Below are 17,376 nucleotides of genomic sequence, written 5' to 3'. Positions count from 1 at the left end.
CCACAGAAGGACACTTCCAATTTTTAAACATCTTAAATCTGTGTGCAACACTACAAAAGTATTAATGTTGTTGCTAAAAAGTTATTTAAAAGGAGAGGAAATATATTATGGCCTTAAATCTTTTTGCTTGATAAACATTTTAATATATATTTATTTTTAAGCCTTTAAGACACTAAGTCACATAAAAGCTAAACTATTAAAGCAAGGATTGAATCTTGATATTTACAAAAGTTCAGCTATTAACTGAGGCCAGATAATAGAAGGGCAGAGATACATAGCTTGGAAATGCCGAAGACAGCACCATGTGTTTTAGGTCAGAGACCGACGATGTGTTATAGTGCTGTATTTTTTCCATCTAAGGACCAGTCCCATGATGTTTGATCTTTGCAAAATGCCCATGTTCAGCTTGACCCCCAAACATCCAAGCAATTAATTTTTTACAGGCTATATATATTACTGTGAATTTCATTGTGGAGACAGGCTTCACTGTCCAATCACATGTCTCTTTAGGTCTTCCTCCACGTTTCTTGGAAAGATTTGTAATTATAAAATGTGTACTATGCATCTTACTGTGCAAACTTTATTATTGTAAATAGTAAAAATTAAGATTTGGCATTTAATAGTGCTTAGAATAAACTGCCAATAATGGGAGCTTTCATATTTAATAATCTTTCTCCACAGTGTTAGTCTTTTGTTATCATCTAATGATCTAATACAAAGTGTTGAATTATTTCCTGGGTCAGCTCTAGACATGCTCTCAAACTGAATATGTATTTCTGGGGGCAAGTAAAAGCATGTTTCATTTTTCCTAGCATTTTCTTTGTAAAACTAGTAAGTACATAAAATAGTGATATTAAATCTCTCTGTATATGAGTTCTTATTTTAAGAAAGCATTTCAGTTTTCTTTAAAGATTTGCAGTTTTCTTGTTTCAGTTTTTCCTCAGTAGACCTTAATTCATCCTAAAGTCACTGTAAGTAATATTTAGTTCATTCAAATATACAGACTTTTCCTATTTTCTTAAAAGAAGTAAATGTGTTATTTTAAAAAGTAAAGAAAATAGCTCCAAGATAAAAGCACATAAATATGTAGAAGCTCCTGAAAGTATTACTAAATTTGTTGAAGGCAAATATTTTAAAAGTGAAACTAAGTATAGATCTTACTAAAAAAAAAAAAACATAATCCCCAAACCATCAATGTAAATCTTTCCTAACCTCTTTTAAAGAGATTTATCTGAGATTTTGATTCTAGCAAAATTATTACACGTTGGCCTCACAGGTCTATTCAGCATAGGAAAATGTATAAGGATCATTTCAGAGATAAATTTTTAGTATTCAGTAGAAATTTAACTGGGCTGATGAGTTCCAGTAAGTCTTTTAAGATGAGAAAGAGTGGTACAACTAGGAAGATGCTGAAGTGAATCACTCTCAAAATGCCTTTAAACAGCTTAGGTCCTCAAGTCTCCTTATGCCCCAAATTATTTTGCAGAGCAGAGGTCCAATGAGACTATCATGGTCCCTTCTTGCCCCCACTTCCCAAAGAAATGCCTGGGAGTTACTGGGGTGTACAATTGTACAACTTACTCCCTTTCCCTTTGCTTCAGGTCCTGTGCTCTTCCCTGCACTGGGACACAGCCCAACTCTGAAAGGGATCATTGCCTTCACCATTCTGGTGTCAGCCACAGAGCCCTGGGAGGAACACCTCCTATGAAATGGGAGATGTGGGTTCAGACATTCATCTTACAGAGTGAAGATGAGTTTCACAGCCACAAAACAATGGTTTGTCATGCTGGTGCTTAACTGAACCTCACCAGAAAATACCATAAAATTGAAGGAAGCCTTCAGGAAGGACTTAAAATCTGCTCCCCCCCCGCCCCCCCCCCAGCACTTCAAACTGACTGGCTTAGACTTATCCCATGTATGTGCTAGACAATAGGAATCTCATTTTACTCATTTACATTTTCATTGCTGTTTAACATGTTAGAAATTCTAATCTTTAAAACAAGTTTGAAACTTTACTATTTGAACCAGAGATCTATGTAGTAATGGAAACAGTCTAATTTATAACTTTCATGTTCAAGTATACCAAGACTTAAACTAGTTAGTTCTGGTAGAGTAATTAAATCAGCTACAGAATAAAATAATGCTGTATATAATGAAGTGTATTGAATAAATATATCAATAAATTTAATGAATAATATAAGTATATATAAAAATGAATAAATTTAATGAAGTGTATTGACAGCTAGATGCTGTTCATAAAGCATTTCTTAAAAGATATGTTTGGCATATAGAATTTGCTAGAAAGGGTCACTGCAATGACCCTTTATTGCTAGAAAGGGTCACTGCAATAATAAGAAATTAGCAAGAAACCTTATTAAAGGCTGCAAAGATATGAGATGAGTTTAGATAAGTTTCTCTTACTATTTCATTTATTTCTGTGGTTGTATGAGTTACAATATTTGTGATTTTGCTGATAGCTCAGAGAAGATACGTATAATAAAGTATTCACAGATGCAAATTGTGAGGTGTAAAACTTACCATACATTCTTTCTCATTGTAATGAAGATCCCATGTATCTTTGATTTTTATGAAATATTCACAATAGTATTGTACTTCGACCAGCAAGGCAATCAAATCTCAATTATTCATATGTTAATATTATTCTCACCCTTTGAATTTCTGCAGCATGTTTTCCTGACTGTTCATTTCAATATGAGAGAACCCACCAGACAACTGCTTTTCTTTGTGTTATAAAAATATTGTAAATTTGCATTGAAAAGAACAACTACAAGAGAAAAACTTTCAATATCCTATTCAAAGTCTATTTAAATTAGCTCATAGCAAAGCTGGGCAAAAATAAAATGAGAACTTTTATGAAATAAAAAGAGGCATAGTTCACTAAATCCCATGTTAAATGGCTAAACAATAGAGGAAATACAGAGCCTAGTACTCTGGTGTTTTGAAAACAGTGGTGATGGTAATAATTGAAGAGCTTTGTTGTCTATAATTTTCATGCAAGTCTTGTCTGGCAGAAGATTTTCTGTAGATTTTGTCCCCTTGTAGGTTGTGCCCAAATATATCAGCTGAGGTCACATCATTGTGTTAGAAGCTATATAAAAATACATTGAGAGACAGCCCTTAGTGAAGAAAATGCAAGCCTGAAGGCTAAAAAGTGGAAACAAAGGCACACACAAGTGTCTTACTGAGAGTCATACAACAGGTTAATGGAAGAGACAGGTCTACCAATCATGTCTACTGCTTTCTAGACCAGTGGTCTTGCTTGTGAGACACTACCTCTGTGAGTTTAGCAAAATCAGATCAGCTACACAGCTGAATAAGAATTATATAAGGACAGACACAGCTTTTTTGTTGGATCTTCACAAAGATGAGCACAATATTGTCCATGTTAAGTTTTCCCAACGGGACTGGTATTTGCACACTGAAATGTTGCACACCTTAGCACCACAGGGGATACCAGCAGTTCCCTGTTCACCAGCTACTTGACTGCAATAACTTTTATCTTTATGCCGAGTTACTCTCCCATGTTACCTTTTCAGTTTGGGTCATTAGTGTTCTTTAAGCTGACACGGCTATGCTATTGTCACTTTGACTCCCGTGTAAATACAGGTAAATTTAAGATGTGTTGAAACTTGCTAGTTTTCAATGTGTATTATGTTTATGTTTTGTTGGTGGTTTGTCTTCAAACTATTATGATACCAAGTGTACTATTATGACTGTTCACAATATTCACGTTATATATAGGCATGACTTCAACATGCATGATCTGCACAGCAGATTGCACAGCAATCTAGAAAAACACAGTATTGAGTCTGTCATATGTTAAAGCTCAGAGGCTTTTGGTCAAGACAGTTTTCCTGGTTTTCCCTGATGAAATTTCTGCATGTATACAGTATCTTATGTTTCCAGAATGTATTTGTAATTGATAAATTTACAATAAAACACTTTTATTTTCTTGTTTTCTACACTGTTTTCTCTAAATGTTGTAATATGAAGCTGTCATATTAAGTTGTTAAGCAAGTGAAAGTTATTTCACTGATAGCTCCACTGCATGAATTCTTTTATTAAAGCAGACCATTTCCTAGGACTTGGGAGGACAGCCAACATGTCTTCATTGTGTGCTCTTACCTGAAGGGTGGGGTTTGGATTCTGTGTGATGGAGATAGTCAAAGTGCTGATGGCTACAGCTGTGGCCGTTTTGTTCACCAGGAACTGGGTGGAGTTCAGTAACAATGGTTTCTTTTTTTGTCAGTCTAGCTTAGTATATCGTAGCTATTGATTTCAAATATGAAACTTCGGCTAGTTAGTGTCAAGCTTTGGGTGTCCAGAGTAGAGGTCATTACTCCTTTTCGTCTTCAGAAACGAACTGAGCTTTAACTGTAAGCAATATTTAACTGGATTCTCTTCTTGCCTGAGCTGTTCCTATGATACGATCAAAAGTATGAACAGGTTAAAAAATAGTAACATAATTCTTAGCTGTAAGAGATGGCCTATATTTGACTGCTATCTAAATGACCTCCTTCCTACAAAATAGGTTTTCACTATTTAGATGTATGCACATTTTTGACATTTCTGTTCTCTAATATAGCTAAAGAAAACCCAGCAGCCTCATGGGACAATTTCTTTCATTTCACCTCCATCTAATCAAATTCATGTAAATGGGGGGACCTGCTGGCATCTGGAGTTTGCATACATGTTAACAAAATCAGGAATACTTTAGAAGTGGGAGGCTAGATGACACAAAAGGTAGTTTTTTTTCTTTTGCCAAATCTTTCGCAGAAATAATGTGGATATTTCCATTTGAGACATGTGAGGATGCAATTAGACTTGTGACCTCAGAGGAAAGAGCATAGCCGCATGCAAATCTGTGTCCCTATAATTAAGGAAGATAGTTTTTAATTCTGGGAACATAAACCACTTGTGCTTCCCCTGTCTTTTCTCTTTTCCTTTTTGTACTGAATTAATAGGGAAAATTGTTCTGATAGAAACATATTGATTGCAGTAAAGAACTGTACGTTACCTGCCCTGCACGCTTCACAATGGTCAATGAAATTTAACTGCTGAGAAATGTGCTCTGCCTGACACTTACCAAACAAAAGCAGAGTCGTCTTTCATTGTTAGAATTTGTTCTCTACATGGCCTTGAATGTTCATTTCTTTGGCATAAGATAATGATTCATTCTCTTGCTTTGCAGTTTCTAGATGGCTAGGTACTTAAAAAGTCAATACTGAATTTCTAAGCAGAAATCCATATATGATTACAGTAAAGCTCCACTATCACAGCATTGTATTAGGAGATGTACTGGTATATTTTATATCTACAAAAATAAAAAGTCTTAATTTGAGTTAACAACTCTATTTTAAAATGTTCTACCTTGGTTTTATTGATAATAATTTTTAGAAAGCATAACTCTTCGGAGTCTAGATTCACCCTAAGTGAAAAATGAAAAGAGAATTATTGCTGGAAAAATCATCCAAAGTATGCTTTGAAACTGTATGTTTTGAAACATAATTCTCTTTGTTCTTTATTTAAGGGTTATATCCAAGTGATCCAACCATGACTGGCAAAACACAGACCAGCAATGTCACCAATAAGAATGACCCAAAGTCCATCAACTCCAGAGTCTTCATCGGCAATCTGAACACAGCCATTGTCAAAAAAGGCGACATTGAAGCAATCTTTGCAAAGTATGGGAAAATAGTTGGCTGCTCAGTACACAAAGGCTATGCGTTTGTACAGTACATGAGCGAGAGGCACGCAAGGGCTGCAGTGGCAGGAGAGAATGCCAGGATCATCGCGGGGCAGCCACTAGGTAAGAGCTTGTTCCTATCATTGAAATATTTTTTACTTTTTGCTTTCTATTTGAAATATCATCCACTGCTGGTATCTTGGGGACTAGTTAGTATGTTTTACAATTTTTCCATATAAGTGCATTTCTAGGATGTTAGAACTGGCAGAATTTTCAAAGTATTAGATGTTACCTAGATATTACAAAATGTTTAGTGGTATGAACTTCTGATTTATTAAACACATCACTTCTGACTGCTTTATACGTCTCTATGTAATCCCATTGCAGTGAACATGATTACTCATGTGAGGAAAATATAAGTATGTTCTCTTAGACTCTAGTTAGTAAATTTAATGTAATGTAACAAGACTCATCTAATAGATGTTGTTATCTTACACTTAATGAAATTAAAATAATATCCAGCCCAGTGGTGTGTCAGATTTTATACAGAAGAAAAAGAATGAGTTTTGTTAGTCCTTGAAATTGTACCAAATCAAATTGCATAGCTGTTATTCAGAGAAGTTTATTACGAAAAACTTAGGTTGAAGTTATTCCCACATAATGTTGTGGACACTGTTATTCTGAACTCCAAATTAAAAAAAAAAAAGTGTAACATTTTTGTTTTCCAGTGCTTTGTCGTGAAGTCATGAATGCTTATGTAAGGTCTAGTTGTTTCTTATTGCAGGTGTTGCCTCTGAATGTTATTTACATTTAGATATGGAGGATGTCAACGATAAAATCAACTGGAGTACAGTACTAACCCTATCTGTCATATATATAGTAATGATAGACAGTACAGCAAGATGTTTGGTAGGAGCCAGAGGTCTTTGACTAGACCTCTGAACTATGTTGCTCAGATCCAAACCCATGTGTGTAACAGCTATGTCAGGAAAAGGCGAAGCATAGCTACAGCTTTGGCTGTAACAAGTCATAAAGAATGGATATGGCTTATTCATTTTCAGTTTCTCAGGCTAAGGAAATCTGGTTTTCTGATTATTTGTAGAAACTGAGGTATTTGTGTTAGATGGGTTGTTGCTTTGTCACAGTTACTCAACAGTAATTTTTAGTTTTATAACCCCTGTATTTTGGGTTCAAAAGAAAAAACAGATTAAAGAAATCCAATTACATTTTAGGGGAGATTACAAGTTTTTTGGGAGAAGTTATATATATGAGTGAAATAAAAGAACTCAAGTGATAAAACAAGGCAGCAAAGTCAGTCTGTGGGATGGCATTATTAGAAGATGTTTCCTGGAGCGGTGGTCTCCAAGCAATAGGCCATGTAATGCCATCAGTGCATTATTTACAACTCCTTGCACACTGGTCTGACCAGATTTTTTAAACTGTGTTTTCCTAAGGCAACAGATCTGTTATTATTATGACTGCTGTTGCTAGTCTCTTTTAGTATTTCTTGTGGCATCAGTAATATGCCAAGTGCTTTGCCTTGCTCTACTTTTGTACTTTGTGCTTTGTATAGAAGGTAAGTGAAATCATGTAAAAGAGATTAACGGACCATTAATTACTTGAATTTTTCTGTTCTTTAGTAACAGAAACACTTTATTCAACACTAAATTTCAACTGTATAATCTTAAAATACTTTGATTATTCTGCAAAGTCTTGTGATAGCATATTTCATGCCTCAACTCCTGATGTATGAAGGAATATAAAGAATAGCAAGGTGAAATTTTCTTTCAGTTGTTCCAAACCTCATTTACCCTTTCTGTATAAAAAAATACAGTTGTCATCGATACTGCCTGACAAAATTACTTTGTAAAAGTGGTAGTTGTCATTACCCAAACTGTTTCTATGAATTGTTTTTATTAGCAGTAGACATTAACAGTCACTTTGGGGTTACAACCCAGAAGAATAACTTGTGTGATAATTGTGCCTTTGATTGGAAGGAAGTAACAGGTAGACTCATTACTGTGAAACTACTTGATGAAAAAGGTTCTCTGTCCTGAGAGCCTTGCATTCTGAAATAAACTGAACACATTACTTTATATCACAGTAAACGTATGGAAAGGGGACAAGAAAAGCCTTTTACAGATGTACAAATAAGCTTGATTAGCATAGTTAAATTTTCTTTTAAATTGAATTAAAATATATTAGTAATATAATGAGGGCTGGATGGTAGTCAGGTTTGGAAAGCTGTTTGAACCAAGGAGTATTTGAAAAACATTATCCCATATTATATGCCTGATACTACTATACACTCTAGTACTCAGTACCTCACAAAGGAAGGAATAATTTAATTACTGCATTATTAACTAGATTAGTTCTTTCATGGTTTTGGCAAACAAACCATTTGTATTAGCTCCTGTCTTCTATGGAGTCCTGCCATTCAAAATTATGATATCCTCTACAGCAGCTTTACCCATGAGTCAGAAACTGTTTGCATGTATGTAGCTGAAATTAAAAATTGGACCTGTAAATTGCTATAGCTGTATACAGTGCTGCACAATTCACTGAAGATACTGCTGCAATTCCCATCCAGTTGTAGGCAATGGAATCGCATTAATGGTGTGTATTAGAGCCTTGTCTAAATGTTTTTTCTAAGGTGGAGTCCCAAAGTGTTAGGCTCCATAGGTACATAACGGCATTCTGTTTAACAAATTCCTTAGCAGTACAAATCTAAAGAATTGGTAGTGCCCTCAGTCTTGCCAGCTTTGCCATTATAATTGGCCTGCTTGTCTCCTTGGACAACTCTCAAGCTCCTACCAACGTGATCGGTGGCCTGTGATGTATAATGGCTATGCTATGGGTATTCTAACTTCAGAGAAGTGGATTTCATGAGCTGTGTGGTTATTTCAAGTTTTCTGTTCCATGAAGTTCAACACGCTCTGAAAATTTGTGGGGAAGAGATTGTAAAGGAACACAAAAAAAAAAAAACACGCTTAAGAAATTTATTCGTATTATTGTGAAGTTCAGTGTAGTTGCTTGAAGCGATATTATATCTTCGTGGGAATAACATGTTTTCTTGGCCCACTGCTGGGTGGGGGCAGGTCAGTACTGGGCACAGGAGTCTGCTTTGCAATGATTACTTTGTGAATTGCTTCAAGCTGAAGACAAGAAAATATCCAGGTTGGTGTAGGACAAAACTACAAGTTATGTTCCCACTTCTGGGAATGGCAAAAGTTTTTTATCCATTTAAATACTTCTGTGGGCTACAGAATGTTTGTTAATATTCTCCTCCTTGCCACATAGGGCAGAGACAGGGTGAATAGGAGTTATTCTGAGGAAACACTGAGTCTGTGTGTGAGCTTGACCAAGGATGGTTTCACCCCTCTGTGGTGAGAGGAGGACTAGAGACCTGCTTGCTCCAAAGCAAATGGAGCTTCATTGCAGCTGTGGGCTGAGGAGTTGCTGCAGCAAAAATGGAACTTCGGGTATATGACGGAGAATATAGTTCTTCACCTGATGTTTTCTCCTGACTTTGTGGTTCTTCACAAGGGTCACAGCAACATTATTTAACTTATTTATCCATTCCAACACACGTGAATTCTGTGAAGCCAAATACCACGTAAAATGCATTTAATGTTCCATACGTTTATATTATATATCCCTGTTTACTTTACACATTTGGCAAATATATATAACACCTTCCATCTAAAATTCTGGTATAGTTATCATAGCAACTTCTACATCATAATGTCCCTTTGATTTGCTTGCTTTATAGTTCATATAATGTATGGCCTAACTTTTTCCTCTCTCACACACATTTTTAAATGCGCATAATTCCTTTAACCTCAGAATATGTTCTGATTTGCACCAGAATAAGAGCTAAGCCACCTCACAGGCACCTTGAGAAAGCAAGCTAAATGCTGCAAGGCTATTATTTCTGGCCTCTTCTGTTGCTCTCTTTAAGACACCATGGAATTTCATTCTTACATGCTGAGAAAAAGGAAAAAGATTACAGTACCAAGAGTATGAAAGACACTGTAGTTCTTCAGTAGATGCCCTTTTTAACTAATAAATTAGTTCCACTAAGCTTCAATCCTGCTTTGTTGCTCTAAGTATTATTCACGTATGTCTGCCTTCAGGTCTAAATTAGATGCAGTCTCTGAGTACCAAGTAAGTGCTATTGACATGTAGCCTAAGGTAAGATGGTGGTTGCAGATAATTATTTTGGGTGACATATTCTATTGCACTTCCTTTCGAGAAGCACAGAAGCCCTGCAGGGGCTTTCTAAATGATGGCTACCCAGTAGAAAACATCCAAGGAGAAGAGCAGGTAATAAAGAGAGCCTTTAGAGAGACTCAACATATACCTTTGTTGTAAATTGAATTGATGTGACAATACGGCTGTTTTTCCTTTTGTTTCCCTTGGCTCTACTCAAAACAGATCTTCTCTATTGTTATGTCTAGCAACACTGAAAGACTTACCTACATATTTGCAGAACTAGGATTTTCCAGTCCAGAGTGAATCAATTCTTCACCTCAATCTGAAAACCAGACAACGTTAATTATGTCATGAATGTTTGTATTTAAAAAGAATAAATACTTCTGTGGCTTTAGTGAAGTCATTTGTGAAAAATGTTCTTTGGCTTGAAAAATTAGACATCTATACAGATTTCCTTGATGACTTTAAACCAATGGTACACTAAGAAAGGAAATACAAAACTGAATAAGTGATTTTTCTTTTTTAACTTTGCTATCAGCCTTCAGCCAGTAGCACGCAAGTACAACAATCCTAGAAGATACTCATGAGCTTAACTCATGAGTTATTGAAGCAGTCCTGTTACTCTTACCCACCTACATCAAGCTACCATAGTAGCAAGATATACCTGTGCAGGATAACAGGAAAACAATGCTATCTTGGTTTAAAGTATTTAGTGGATGAGCAACTGGGAGGGTTTCTTATTTTGCTTCTGGCAAGTCTGTAAAGTCTGGAGTTTTAATGTGGGTCAAAACATTCCAGCAAAGGACAATGACTGCCTTAGAGAAACCCCAGAGATTGTACTGATACAGTGAAAGAGTGGGAATGTTTTTGTATTTTGACATATATTTTAATGAGACATCAAAAATAACATATATTACATACATATAATAATATATTCAAACTATATTTCAAGTCTTAAGAGATTGGATATTGCATGTTCACATTACTGGATCAGAATGGACAATAATCTTTCATAAAGAATTCTTTGGCCATCATAACATTCACAGATGCACATTCTAATGTTTGGTACTTACTAATCTGAGAGCTGTAACTCAGTAACGTACACGTAATTATTTATCCAAGTGAGCCTTAGACAGCAAGGTATTTAAGTCTTGATAAGTCATAATAACTATATATTTTATGGTTTTCAACACTTCAATGTTGTACCTCAAAGAATATTGTATTCTTCTGGTGTAATAATCCACTTTTTCTGCACAGCTTTTAAGCAAAAGCAAACACATGTGAAATGCTGTATAAGGAATTTTCATTATCATGTACTTTAAATTAAAAAATATGTTTGAGTAAGCAAATACTTGAATCAGCAGAAATTATTTATCCATAAACCTACCCACAAACCTATAAAACTCATAAGATGCCATAAATGTTGGCTTATTATAGGGGTGACTTTTAAATTTGCTGAACTTGTATAACTATTTGCTGAATACTTCCTCAATTGAGGTCAATTACTATTGTAAAATAGATGTCACCATCAGGGCCAGTTTTCGAAAAGTTTATTTGATCCAATATTTTTTATGTTGAACAAAACATAAAGTAATGATAAAGAATAAGTTTAAATACTACATGGTCTTCTTACAAAAGCAAACAAATAAACAAACAAAACCCACAAGTTCTATGTATGATGATGTTTTGGTGTTTGAGGAAGCTAGAATGAAACAGGATATCCACTTCTGCTGGCTTTATTAAAGTCTTTCCCCCTATAACACATCTTAGTTAACGTCTTCATCATCCAGCCCTCAAGAATGAACAGAATATTACAGAACTTATGAAAAAATGTTAATTAACCTTCCACACCTTAGTTCAGAGGTTGTTAAATTTTACCCACTAGAACTGACTCTTTAATCCTATTTCAGTCTGTTCCTATGTTTGGGAATCGGTGTAATCCTGTCTCAGCCTACTCCTGCATGCAGAAACAGGGATCCTGTCTAAATCTATTGCATAGGTCTCCACCTTGAGGCCTACCCATGCCCTTGTGGTCTTGATGCATGCCTGTGAAACAGGAGACACTAGCATCAAGTCTCACTGTAGGGGACATTGGATACAACCACTGATCATGGGGGTCATACATCCATACATCCATTCTCATTGAACACTTTGGTGTCACCCAGTACTTTTATACCTTCTATTGTTCCATCAGTAAGGTTCCTCATGGCTATAGTCTACAGCCATAGCTGCAGACTATGCTTCAGCAGTTCAACCCAGTGGTCTTTCCTTATGTTCTTGAACACGAAAAGATTATTAACTCTTGTTCTCACTGTGTAGTCCTGTTTGTTGTGAGAGCTTTTAATCAGTATTCTCTCATCCCATATTCACATTGACAGGAACCATTTCAGGTACTATCTATGCAAGTAAAGCAACTTATATAAAGGAAGGAAAGTTTATTTTTAACAATCATCACTCTATCTGTGGTTTAGGGCAGGACACCATTGCACGACTGATGTATGCCTGTTCCAGAAGAGCAAGCTAAATGTTTCATCGCATAACAAAAATCCATATTTTAATGGAATAAGCCATTTCATTAGATTGAGAATACCTAGAATAAGAACAAGTGCATTTTACTCCCTGTATCTTACAAAATGTTCTATTTCCCTCTTAGTGGGGCTTGGTCACTCTAGCTCATTATGAAAACTGAAACTACAATTTAGATCTGACTTTCTGGCAGAACTAAAACTTTTTCATGTTTAGAAAAGTACCAAGTATATATCAAGAAAATAGTTTAGCCATGAGGTGAACTCATGAGAGCAAAGCTTTACTCTTTTTTTTCCCTTGGCGTGTCCTCCTGTGAAATTCTTCACACATTCCTAAACTATGATAAACTAAAATTTGCAAAGTTGTGCCTGGAACAAGGTTTTGTACTCTGAACAGCCTCATGTCAGGTCATGCAAATGTTAAGTATTTCCTCCATCCTAATGCCAAGATCTGATTGCTTGACATTAGCAAGTGTTACTGTAAGCAAAAACTTTCCTTCAAGGCTGTATACAGATGCATATTAGGATTCATGTAGTCTTCTGCATGGCTAGCTCATCTTTAAAATCATAGACAAGGTATTATTATGGGATCTTTCTGTGTCTTTCTCTGCTGCTTGACATGTCTGTATATAGCATAGGGTCCCACCTGCATTAAATGCTACTTTTTTCATCATTTCATCCTTGGGTTTCATAACATGCTACACTTTAAGTCCCTCAAATCTGCTTGCAACAAATATTTACATGTTCATGGGTCTGATATATCCGCTGTAATTTTGCAAGTGCTTTTCAAAACCTTTGGACAATGTCACTTCGAAGTTGCCAGTACTCTAGCCTTTACTCCATGCATATCTTGATGAGATTATTTTTTTAGCAAACAATATCCTGTAGTTCCTTCTTGATTTGAATATAGCTATGCTTTATTTCTGTTGCAGCTCTATAAGAAGTTTAAAAAGATTGTTTTCTTTTGTGACAGACAAAATCCTGTACCTTTTCTTAAATATACTTTATTTCATTAATGACTGCTGGGGTCATTAAGGTTTGTATTGCTATTCAAATATGTTTCATTTGTTTCATTCTGAACTGTCATAACATCACTCAGTGATTAAACCACTGTCGTGATAGGTTCTCTCATAACATTTGTCTCAGTGTCTCATTTGGGATGTACTCTATAAAAAGAAGAATAATCTCTAAGATCCTCTGCAATTGTTGATTTTCTTGTTCTAGGAGGTCTCATATTGTCTACAGCTTCACTTCTTCACTTGATGTAGCTTGATTCAGTTTGATAGACTATCTTCCATGCATTTGGCTTCTTTCACTTCAAACAGAATCTTTTCTGGACTGAGTTTGATATTTTCTTCTTGATCATTTGACAATATTTTCTTCACTATTTCATCATGTACTGCTGGATTTGTGCTGTTAATATGTCACTCGCTTTTGTATGTGTGCTTGCCATATCTCCATGTTTTCTCATTCTTTCATTAAAACATTTCACTTGCTGACCTTGTTCCAAAAGGCAGAAATCCGTATCTGCTCCAGGGTGTATGGAAAGTGCACAGGTCAGATGATTTCTCATCTAAATCTGACTTGCTGATATTTATCTTTCTAATCTGCAATTGAAAGTATGGGGTTTTTTTTTACCAGGTATTCAGCACTAAATGGGTGACAGGACAGACTAATGATATTTTAGGGTATTGTGGAATCGAGGCAAATCCCAGCCCTGCTATTTGTCTTTTGGACTATCACTGTTAAACCCATGAAATAGCTTTCCCTCCCAAGACATCACTCAGCTGTTTGGAGGAGAAAGTATGGCAAATATTCTTCCTACCAGAATACTGATATAGCAGACAAAAATCCTTTAACCTATCACAGTCTCAGTTCACAGAGGCAGTTCTTTAGCATGATGAACTTTTAGATTCACTCTTCCTCTCTTTCTTTCCCTTCTTAATAGCAAGGTCAGCTAAAATGTAAATGTTCTTTTTTTGTTTAGTTTAACTGAGACAAGAAATGCTTGTGAAAGCATATTTGCTATCTCAGATTTGATTTCATATCTTAAGCCTACTTTCATTTCACACCTAAGGAAAATACAGTGGAGGAAACCTGCTTTTTACTCATCAAGGGTCAACCTCAGGTTTCACACTTAATCCTACAATTCTTTCAAGGATAAACAACTTCATCAGCAAAACTGCATAAATCGTGTATATGGGTGAAAAAAATAATACTGACACCTTATTAATAACTCAATTATTTTTCAACACTTCATACAGACAAAGTGAAATTCACAGATTAAAAAAAGGGAGATTTGACAAATGAGGTGCTCAAATGATATATTACTGCTCCTCTCCCCCACCAAAAGAAAAGTTAGTATTACTGAGCTCCACCATGCTAATGAAGATTTGAGTAAAAGTAATTCTGTAGGTATTTTAGTGACTCAGAACTGAACACTGTTCATGTTCTTGATCATTAGAACTGTTTAAGCAACTGACTAGTCTTGTCTAGAAAATTCATGGTAGCTGAATCAGACCTTTCTTTTCATAGCAAGACTTGTCATTTTCAAAAAGCCTACTGAAAAAGGATTAGTCTGGTTTTAAGTATGAAGCTGGATATTTCCACTTCTGAGTTCTTTGAAGTCCCTCTATACTCTTCTATACCTCATATTAATTACAAAATTATAATGTATTTGTAAGAAGACACTGATCATGTTCAAACCCAGCCTGGAATTTCTTATTAGCCATACATGTGAGCTTAGATATATGAGTCCTGAGCTTTCTCCCACTAGAGGGTAACAGCCAGACAGCAGAAAGCTTGTTCCAGAAAGAAGTACAATCATAGGACTAGGGAAGTGACTGTCCCTTTCTGCTTGGCACTAGTAAGGCCCCACCTCAACTACTGTCTTCAGTTTCAGGCCCCTCAGTACAAGGAGGACATTGAGGTGCTGGAGTGAGTCCAAAGAAGGGCAACGAAGCTGGTGAAGGGTCTAGAGAACAAGTATTCAGAGGAGGGAATAACAGAACTGGGTTGTTTAGCCTGGAGAAGAGGAAGCTCAGGGGAGACCTTAACACTCTCTACAGATACCTGAAAGGAGGTTGTAGCGAGGTGGATGTTGGTCTCTTTTCCCAAGTAGCAAGTGATAGCATGAGGAAACAGCCTCCAGTTGTGCCAGGGGAGGTTTAGCTTTCATATTAGGAAAAGTTTCTTCACTGAAAGGGTTGTCAAGGCCTGGATTAGGCTGCCCAGGGAAGAGTCATCATCCCTGGAGGTATTTTGAGGATGAGTAGACGTGGCGCTTTGGAACTTGGTTTAGGGGTGGACTTGGAAGTGCTAGGTTTACAGTTAGAGATTATGATCTGAAGGGTCATTTCCAATCTAAATGATTCTATGACTTCCACAACTAATCCACACTAGAGTTAACTAAGGCTTGTCTCCCAGTGACCAATGAAGCTATCCCATTTCATGTTTCTTAACCAGCCTGATGACAGTTAGCTTCCTTTATGCCCCACTTTGTTGCACAACACAGATGACTTTTATTACACTTTTAAAAAAAATTTTTAAAGGCACATTTTGCTTTATATATCTATGAAACCTGGGCAGAACTTGACTGAATGTCTCTGCTACCATGAGTAAGATCTATTTTCTTTTTGTTTCTTTTTTTTTTGAGGTGTGAGGTGGTGCGCTTAAACGTTTAAACTACTTCATTTTCTTCTGTTTCTTGTTTATCTAGCCTTTTTCCTGATAGAAGTGTTCACTGGTTTAATGTTATCCAAGCACTTTTGTTATGATCACAGTCATTCCTAAGCATTGTTAAAATCTCATTGAAAAGAGAGCATTTCCAATTGACTGCTGTGGTAATTTGTTGTAGACATCTGTGCCACTTCTCCTGCTGTTTGCAGTTAAATGGCAAATTTTGTGTCTCTTGTGCTTTCCTTCAGTGTGCTCCTGATGCTTCATACAAATATGAAAGAGAGTGGAACAAAACTTAATGAGTTTGAAGCATGGTGGTAATATTCAAGTCTTGAAATTAATTTAGGAAGTGTATAATATTTTCTAGTTCTACTACCTTAAGTTTTTGTGACTCAAGGTCCCTCCTCACTTCCTGAAATCTATGTCTGTTTAATTAGCCTTTCAGGTGAGGAATGCAAAACTTAACTGAAATAACAAGTGTGAAACAAACAGTAAAAAAACAAAAAAATAGATACTAAATGACAGGAAAATCTGTGCTTAGCAAAATCTGAAGCCATTTTGGTATGTGGTTAACTTCTCAGCTGTACACTATGTGATTATTCAATATCTTTAATTTTAAAGAGACACATAAAAATACCTAATGTTTTTAGAATCATAGAATTATTAGGGTTGGAAAAGACCTCTAGAATCATCAAGTCCAACTGTCAACCCAACACTACCATGCCTCCTAAACCATGTCCCAAAGTGCCACGTCTACACATTTTTTAAATACCTCCAAGGATAGTGACTCCACCACCTCTCTGGGCAGCCTGCTCCAATGCCTGACCACTCTTTCAGTGAAGAAATTTTTCCTACTATCCAATCTAAACTCCCCTGATGCAGCTTGAGGCTGTTTCCTCTCATGCTATCGCTAGTGACTTGGGAAAAAAGACCAACACCCACCTCTCCCCAACCTCCTTTCAGGTAGTTGTAGAGAGCAGTAAGGTCTCCTCCCAGCCTCCTCTTCTCCAGGCGAAACAGCCCCAGTTCCCTCAACCTCTCCTCATATGACTTGTTCTCCAGACCCTTCACCAGCTTTGTTGCCCTTCTCTGGACATGCTCCAGCAACTCAATGTCCCTCATGTAGTGAGGGGCCCAAAACTTCACACAGTGTGGCTTCACCAGTGCCGAGTGCAGCTGCATGAACACTTCCCTACTCCTGCTGGCCACACTATTCCTGACAGAGCCAGGATGCTGTTGGCCTTCTTGGCC

At 36.4% G+C, this 17,376-nt stretch overlaps 1 protein-coding gene across 1 annotated transcript in view; it reads left to right on the top strand.

The window, feature by feature from the left end:
• Window positions 1-17,376, top strand: part of RALYL (RALY RNA binding protein like) — a 395,931-nt gene that overhangs the window by 185,958 nt on the left and 192,597 nt on the right. Inside the window, exon 3 of the mRNA XM_064442485.1 lies at window positions 5,552-5,830. Coding sequence (XP_064298555.1) covers window positions 5,575-5,830 — 256 coding nt within the window. The 5' untranslated portion in view covers window positions 5,552-5,574. The remainder of the gene's footprint in view (window positions 1-5,551; window positions 5,831-17,376) is intronic.

This window comes from Phalacrocorax carbo, chromosome 2 (genome assembly GCF_963921805.1).
Source record: "Phalacrocorax carbo chromosome 2, bPhaCar2.1, whole genome shotgun sequence".
NCBI classification, from domain to species: Eukaryota; Metazoa; Chordata; class Aves; order Suliformes; family Phalacrocoracidae; genus Phalacrocorax; species Phalacrocorax carbo.
The sequence above is the reverse complement of the archived record's forward strand: the minus strand, read 5'-3'. Positions and strand labels throughout refer to the sequence as shown.